This window comes from Calonectris borealis, chromosome 15 (genome assembly GCF_964195595.1).
Source record: "Calonectris borealis chromosome 15, bCalBor7.hap1.2, whole genome shotgun sequence".
NCBI classification, from domain to species: Eukaryota; Metazoa; Chordata; class Aves; order Procellariiformes; family Procellariidae; genus Calonectris; species Calonectris borealis.
This window is the reverse complement of record NC_134326.1, coordinates 14,598,321-14,606,411: the sequence shown is the minus strand read 5'-3', so window position 1 is coordinate 14,606,411 and position 8,091 is coordinate 14,598,321. Positions and strand designations below refer to the sequence as shown.

General features: G+C 49.7%; 1 protein-coding gene across 9 annotated transcripts in view; it reads left to right on the top strand.

Moving 5' to 3' along the window:
• Positions 1-25: 25 nt before the first annotated feature.
• The window catches only part of UIMC1 (ubiquitin interaction motif containing 1), a 39,210-nt gene continuing 31,144 nt past the window's right edge, over positions 26-8,091 (top strand). For 8 of the 9 annotated variants that reach the window (XR_012675927.1, XM_075164339.1, XM_075164340.1 and 5 more), the window contains exons 1-2: positions 26-188; positions 4,420-4,577. Coding sequence is in view for 8 of the 9 variants with exons in the window: in XM_075164339.1 (XP_075020440.1) it covers positions 4,428-4,577 (150 nt within the window). In the remaining variant the exon portion in view is untranslated. Of the gene's footprint in view, positions 189-1,195; positions 1,336-4,419; positions 4,578-8,091 lie in introns of all 9 variants that reach the window. The other variant, XM_075164338.1, reaches the window with a different exon arrangement.

Genomic DNA, 8,091 nt, shown 5'->3' with positions numbered 1-8,091 from the left:
CGCCGCCGCCATCTTGGGTGAGGGCAATGAGGCCTCCGCCGCCAACTTGAGTGCGGGTGAGAGACCCGCCGACCGGGGCCGGCGCGGCGGGGCGGCCCGGCGGGGAGGCAGCGGCGCCGCCGCCTGTCGCCGCGCAACGGGGCGGCCCGGCGGGGGCGGGGCGCCGGCCCGCGGGAGGCCCGGGCCCGGTGAGTACCTGTGCCCCGCGGGGCCTGCCGCACCGCTCCGCGCCGGGCCCGCTGCCCCGGGGCTCGCCCGGGGCCCGTCCGCCGCGGGGCTCCCGGGGCTGGGCGCCGACCCCTCCGGCCCGGGGCCGTCTCTTCCCCCGGGGGGATCCCGGGACAGCTCCAGGGCTAACCCCCCAGGCGTGCCCACCTGCCCCCGCCCCGGGCGATCCGGGGACCGGCCCTCCAGCGCCAGCCCTGTCCCTTGGGGGGAAGGGACACACAGTATCATTCCCCTCAGGGGCTGTTCCCCAGTCCCTTGCCCTGGAGAGGACCCTGGTACTCTGCCTCTTCCCCTGGGGACACCCTGGACCTCCTCTCCCAGAGCAGTCCCCTGGGGAGGACACCCCAAAACCGACTCCCCAGAGCTCTGCCCTGGCCCCATCCCCTGAGGCATCCCCCCAGGCTAGCCCCTGGGGCCAGCTGCTGCCCCTCCTGTTTCCCCCTGCAGGGCTGGCTCCCTCCCTTTCTCCTGGGGCAGCCCCAGCACGCTCCCCTTGATTTATCTCAGCTGTGGCTGAACCCCTTCCTCCCAAGTTCACGCCCCATCCCGCCTGGGACCCCCCATGCTTCCTCCCCAGGGTGATGGTTGTTGAGTAGCCCTGACCCTCTCCTTGTCAGTCTCCCTGCAGAGCCCTCCATGCCTGAGGGCAACGGGTTGGGAAGGGGACGGGAGGACCTCGGATGGGTGCTGGGGAGAGGGTTGCTCTCCCCCCACGCAGGGCCTGTCCTTGGAGGAGGGAGAGGTGTTGCCTGTGGGACTTGCTTGGGCTGGGCTAGAGGGAAGCTGAGCAGTTAGCATCTCCCGCAGAGCTCAGCCATGTTTGCAGGTGCACAGCGCTTGGGCGTGCGTGGCCTCTGCGGTCCCTGTGTCCCTCCTCATGAAGAGCCAGCTCTATAAACGGATAAATCCTGCAAACAATTCCTCTCCCCCCGGGGTGTTGTGAGCCCTTATGTCTTGCTGGTCACAGAGCGTCAGCTGGGCCCTGCGTGCCGGGTCGAGCCGAGGGTCCGGGGATGATATTTCCAAGGAGGTGTGTGGTGCTGACCTGCCTGAACGCGGAGCCGCTTCGCGGTGCTGCCGGGGAGCGTCGTGCCTCTTCTTCCTGAGGTGGGGGGAGTTGTTTACAAAGCGACAGCCTGTGTCTCAAACGGCTCAGAAACTCATCCGGGGATGAGAGTCATTCATTTTTGGCTTCATTTTCAAGCATTTTTCAAGCTGTCACAGCTTGGCAGGTCTGTAGCTGCAGTGTCAAGATTTAGAATTATTCTGTCGGTAATTGCTTTCTGATTCATCAAAATGATAGATGAGAGGGAAAATGACAAATAATCACAAGTTGGGGATCTTCAAGGATATCCCTAAAAATGTGACTGGAGAAGTGTGGCATGTGCGAGTCCCTTGTCAGGAGGTCACCTTTGCTGTCAGAGCATGTACAAAGAAGTTGTCTTAAATTTAGAGTTGGAAAAAAACCTGGATAACTGGGAAATGAGTCAGTGAGCCAAACTGCAAAGGTAGTTTTAGATAATTCAGTCTTTGGCCTTTTTTGCTGAGCCTGAAAGCAGGTATCATCACCTCAGGTACCAGCAACTGTCCTTTCTAAGAGTGCTAAAACCAAAATACAGCTCCTGTGCTTAACTTCCCTACCTGAAGAGGGGGGGGTGCGCTCTGATGCGTGTTTTCTTCCCTCAGCTATACCAGTTTGTCTAATAAAAGCTATTACCGCTCTCCTCCTCATAGCCTCAGACTAGCACAGCTACGAGTGATCTCTTACTTGTCTTGTTCCCTTAGTTACATTTACAGAGACTGTCTTTGCCACAAGTCCCTTCATTTTCAGAAGCGTTGTGGGAGTTGTGTGGTTACATCTCTTGCATCTTTTTTTTTTTCTTTCGTTTGAATGTTGGAGGTAGGTGACTCATCATAACTCCAGCTGATATTTCTCAGTGATCTCTTATTTAGCACAGTGCATCAAGCAGAAGATATATCGCAGAGTCAGAGGAAAGCTGGTGATACCAGCATGGATTTAAAAAAAAAAAAAACAAACAACAAAAAAAACAGTGTGGCAGTTGCTTGTTGCTGTTTGCTTTTGTTTTGGTGGTAAAAAGGTTTACAGACTGTCTCTCCAAAACCAGGGTGACCCTGCTTAGGCTCACGTACTGGAGGCATGGGCCTCTCCAGTGCTCCCCCCCATCATCGTGCCAAAACGCCTGTCTGTGTCAGTGTTTTTCTTCTGATAAGGGAGTGTCCCCCACCGCGACGGATGCCCTTTGTGGGGGCAATTCTCAGCAGCTGGGTGTGAGGCTTGGCTCATCTCTCCAGGCAGAGGGCAAAGACACCGTTTGGAGCAAAAGATAAAAAATGGAGAAAGTATAATGAGGATATTCCAACCAGAGCTGAGTTCAGCTCAGCTGGAGCAGAACAGCTTTGTTTTGCAAGAGCCAGTGCTTTTCCAAAAGCAATGCTTGTTTTTATTTCCCCTTCCTAAACAGACAAACATTTGTGGACTGCAGTGGTGCCTGCAGTTGCTTCTTGAGCTGTGCATGCCATTTGTACAATATTCTGTCTTCAGAGGGCTCAGCAAACCTTCAGTGCAAATCATGACTCACCAGGATAATCATCTTTTGTCTCTAGGCATGTGTGTGCATGTATTTGCAGAGGAAGGGAGACAGAGAGGCTAAGGGAGCATTTGAAGGCTGCAGATAGTAGGAAGGGAATGCATGTATTCCTCTCTGAGCCTCACCTTGCTGCCTTGGACTGTAGATGGAGCAGTGCACTGCTGTTCTTAGCGCTGATGGGGATTTTGAACTTCTTGCTCATTAGTATTTCTACACACAGCGGCTGTTTGCAATTTTGTGGTATTACAGAGGAGGGTTTGGCTCTATATTGGGTAATGTAGGTCTTTGTTGCATCTTCTTTTACTATTATTTTAGATCTAAGCAGCACATTTGAGCTATTTCAGTCATCTTGAAGGAAGGCAGAATGATCCTGTGGAAGGACACTGGTCTGGGAACTGGCCAACTTGTCTTGCATTTCCAGCTCTGCCGTTCTCTGGTGTGTAACGAGGGGCTTGTTGCTTAACCGCTCCGCACATGTTTAATTCCAACTTAAACAGAGCTGATCATGCTCAGCCTGCTTTGTAAGGCTCTTTTAGATCACAGTTCAGGAAGCACCAAATGTTGTTGTCGAGTTATTTGCCAAACGGCAAACGTAGACAGGAAAGGGTGGTTTAACTCTGTGTGCCGTCCTGCTGCTCTTGTTCGCCAAGATCTCTTCCTGATCCTCTCATCTGAGTCCTTCCTGATCAAAGCAGCTAACGCTTGCTGTGCATCTCTCCAACAATCTACGGGCTGGCAAGGAAAGGAGACGCTGAAGTACTAGCTTGCATTGTGTGGGCACCTGCCCTCAATTGTGCTGTTCATAGAGCACTAATAATGCTCAGCAGGTTCCTCCCTGCTTGTCAAGTGCCTACTTTAATACAAATGGTTCGGGCATATCTGTGCAAAGGACTTCCGGAGTCTGATGCTCATTGAGAAATCCAGACTGCGAGATAAACCTGTTGTCTTGTTTCCAACCTGCCTCCTGCCATCGCGTGCGTTTTCCCTTTTCGTAGTGCTGGTGCAGTCTTCCACGGAGCTGCTGTGCTGAGAGCAAAACAGCATCCTTTGAGGAACATGCCTTTCTCCCTTGTTTTGTTGAATATAAAAGCTGACAAATGGCTGTGCTGCGGTGGCTTCTTGTTCTGGCACGCAAGTTTCAGCTTGATCTGCTGCCACAGCCGGGTTTGTTCTGCACTGGGACGGTGAAGGTGCGGGGCTGAGGAGGGGAAGTTCGGGATTGTGTTGGAGGGTGGGAGACCTGCTGTGAAGTGATGCTTTGCAGCAGTTTGCTGAGGAGCTTTAATAGGAGAAGCTAAGAGGAAAGCCTCATTGCTTTAGAGCAAGGGCATTCAGAGTGGCTCTGGTCTGTGTTGCTGTTGCCCTGAAACCCCTTTTTAGCAATCAGCTATAATAAAGTATTCTTAACTAGATGAGTGGTGACTAGTACATGCGGCTCCCAGTAACGCTAAATCCACCACGCTTTGTAATAAGGTTCTAATGCCTGGAGTATTTTGCCTAAAATAGCAAAAAAAGGATGGCTGTTAGGGGAAATCGAAATCAGAAGGAAACAAATGGCTTTTAATCTTTCCCTCTGTTTCAGAGTGAAGGATGCCGAGGAAGAAGAAGCCCACAGAGGGCCTGGACTCTCGAGGTCAGGATGGGGAGGAAGAGGAAGAAGAGAAGAGGAACCCAGCCAATGCCAAGAAGAAGCGCAGTTTTGTGGATGCGTTTATTGTTATATCTGACAGCGATGGAGAGGTCAGTGATCGGCTTATGGTGTTCAGAGCCCGTGCTGGGCCCTGCTATTGCAGGAGAGTGCCCGAGCATCCCACGCTGTATGTGCCAGGGTCGGGCTTTGCACAGAGGGTATTGTGCCATTCCTTTTCTTACATACGAGATGAATCAAATCCTATTTGACTAGGAAATGAATGGTGTGCTTCGTGAGGGTGAGTTATGAGTCTGGGATTTGATAACCAAATCCTCTCAGAACTGAATTTGAAACGTAATTTAAAAGTAACCTTTCCTCAATCCCTTTACAAATCTTTTTTTCATAATTTTTATTTGATTGATTTCTAGCTAAACCATAGAAACATGATTCTGTATTATGTGCAAATAGATAAGAAAATGATTCAGAACACAGGCTTGTGAGTAGCTCAGACACAGCTGGTGTCTGGTAAACTGATCCTGAATTACAGAAGCCTGACTCTTTAACCCACTTCCATAGGGTGTAAAGATGAACTGTGGTGTGGGTGTGCCTGGCTAAGACATAAAGGCTCAGATCAGTGATCCCTAGCATCATCTTACAAACATCAGCCTTACCCTAAAAGATTGAAATGTCTGTGTCTGTTACACCGGCGTTGGTATGAGTGCAGGAACTCCCGCCTGGGGGAAACCCAGAGCCCTGAGAAGCTGTCCTCAACTTAGTGAGGTACACGAGAGGAAATTATTGGAATCAATTTTTTATGTATGACTGTAAAGGCTTTGCTCTGTCTTGCCGGTGACTGGGGATCCTAAGCTGCTTTTTGTAATTCCACCATTTTCAAAAGCATTTCAGTTCACTCTCAAGCTGTAGATCTTAAATCAAGTCCCTTTCGCTCCCACATCTGCAGTGTGCTTCTCTACAATAAGGCGATTATCATGTGAGGAGGGGAAAAGCACTAGAAATAAACAGTAAGAAGCTGTAGGGCAAATGATATTGGATGTTTTTTCTTCACATTGTCTGAGTTCTTTCCCATTGGGAAATTCCCTGAAAGAAATGGAACATATGGCAGTAATAGTTCAGTAAGGTTAAACCCTTAGCTCTGCAATATGCTAAGTTAACTTCAGATGTCTGCTGCATCACTGGCCTTTATTGTGAAACCTATAAGGAAAAAAGAAATCAGCAGCTTTAAGAGCTGCTGCAGTACATAAAAGATCAGGACCTGTTATTGTCTGCAATTATTCATCTCAATGTGCACGTATCTGAAAAAGAGGAAACAAATGTCTCTTAAAACACATCTATAAAAAGGTTAGGCTCCCTGACTGTTCTGTAAGTTTGTCTATAAACAATAAATTCTGATGGCATAATCGGTCATATTACAGAAAAGGATATGCTCAGAGAGGCCGTTAAAGAGCCAATTAGGTTCTGTTTAAGTGACAACAGTTCAGTCAGTTGAATGAGTGGATTTATTCCGTTCAGTCTCTTTCTTTCTGTGAGTCATCAGCTTCCAGATCCAGTGCCATAGTCTCTTGTCATGTTGTTTTCTGCAAAATCAAACCCAAAAATGTGATTTACTTGGGATCTCAAAAAAATAACTGTCTGGCTTCTGTAACTGTCGCAGCTCTTCAGTGTACATCAAGTTGAATTTCAATTTCGAACCTTGTAACTGTTGTTCTTGCTCTAGTAAGACCTTGTTATGTGTTCAAGAAGAGGTGTGGGAAGCTCAGATCAATAGCAATTTTAGAGAACAATATATTCTCAATTAATCTTGTATCTGTTAGGACATGGTTCCTTATGAATCAAAAGCTACAAGGACAATTTGGGCATCATTGATTCGATGGCTTTCTTCCTTGGCAGTCTCTTGGCAGGTATCTATAGAACAAGTCCCTAGTTCTGCTTCCAGACCAGCAGATCTTGTAGCAGCTGCACCTGGAAAGCCTCCAGCTTCTCACTTTTGATGATCTTTGGCAGACTGCCTCTCCCAGGAATTTTTCAGTCATGCTGGATTATCAAGCTCATCCATGTTATTTTGCCAAGTTTTCTTTCTTTGCTCATGTCTATGCTGTGGCATCTGCAGAGCTGCATCAGAAGGAAGTTTTCTGGACATGGGGCTTTCTGATCTCTGCTATATATAATCCCGGATTCAGGAAATTCTTCTCTTTTTTTGGGAAGGGTCAGACAAAATAAGAACAGTCTTTCTGGCTTTGTGGAAACAAGAGGAGATGACCTTCTTGGTGCAGACTGTGTCTCTGAAACACAGACATGACGAATGAGCAAAGTGGTTCCTGTCTTCCCTGACTTTAAATCCTGCGGGGAATTGGTTGCCCGCACCAGAAGATGGGTGGTCATTCACAAATACACAATATTTCAAATAGTGCCCAAGAAAGCTCTCTCCAAGCATAGCAACCCCTGGTCTGTCTTATAAGCCTCCTCTTGAATTGGGCTGTTGATAAAGACTCTTTGACCCCCAAGGTTTTCTGAAGCCATGTCTGAACAGTGATTGTCACCCAGCAGGAGGCCTGGCCAAGCATGAGCATTGAGCGCAGCCAGAGGCCGGGTAGTTGCGCTAACCTGTTTGACTGATCTGCAGCCTCCAGTGCAGTTGATCCCAAAATGCTGCTGATCTGCTGTGGGACCTTTCAGAAGGGTCCATTTTTCCTGGGTAGATCCTTTGGGAGCTTTGAGAGTACCTGCCTCCACTCAGAGTTTGCATGAAGTCTCACAGGCTCTTTCTGCCAGCCCTTGGGGAACAAGACTCCAGGGTGACAGTGCCAGCTACTTCTGCATGGTGTCCAGGGCCTGTCGTCCCTTTGGTGTGGAACATCCCTTTGCCTGAGTAGTCCTTTGTTTGGAGATACTCGCAGTCTGGGTAAATAGCAGCGTGTGTTGATGTTCCAGATCAGGTGTTGGTTTTGGTAGGAAGAGGGGGGAGTTCAGGCATCAGCTGGAATACCCGGCCACTGCCCTGTCCTGTTCTCCTTCAACTGTGGCAGTGGGCACTTGTCTTGGGACCAGGCATGGCCTGAGGGACATCTTGCTATGGAGAAGATGGTGCTGGAAACATCACAGCTAGGATGACAGTGCCCACCTCACACCGCTGACCATCCGAGCGAAGCAGAGCCACGTGGGAGTGTCGCTGCAGCACCCCGCTGTTCCCACGGGCTCTGCTGTGGTACCGAGGGACCTGGTGCCTCCAGTTCCCAGAGGAAAAGGCAGTGCGAGTGTGCTCCCAAGAGGAGGCTCGGCGGCTCCGCTGCGCTCACTCCTCAGAAATCAGATTGGTCCGAATCCAGGCTCCTCGCAGCCTGGTAAAAGCCCTTTTCTCTACGGAGGCCTCCCTCCCGTGTGTCAGGAACTACGCGTCTGGCACGAGCCCCATTGTGTCTCGTTGTTCAAGTCTCCACTTCCAACATGTTTGTTCTAATGAGCTGAAAGACAGAGCAGAGCTGAAACAGATTCTGAACTGAAGTCGGAGACTAATAAAGTAGGGGGTGATATTAATTTCAGCAGCAGCCTTGGCTAGGGCCAAACGTGGCACTTCCAACATCTAATTGGCTTTTAAAAATAAATTAG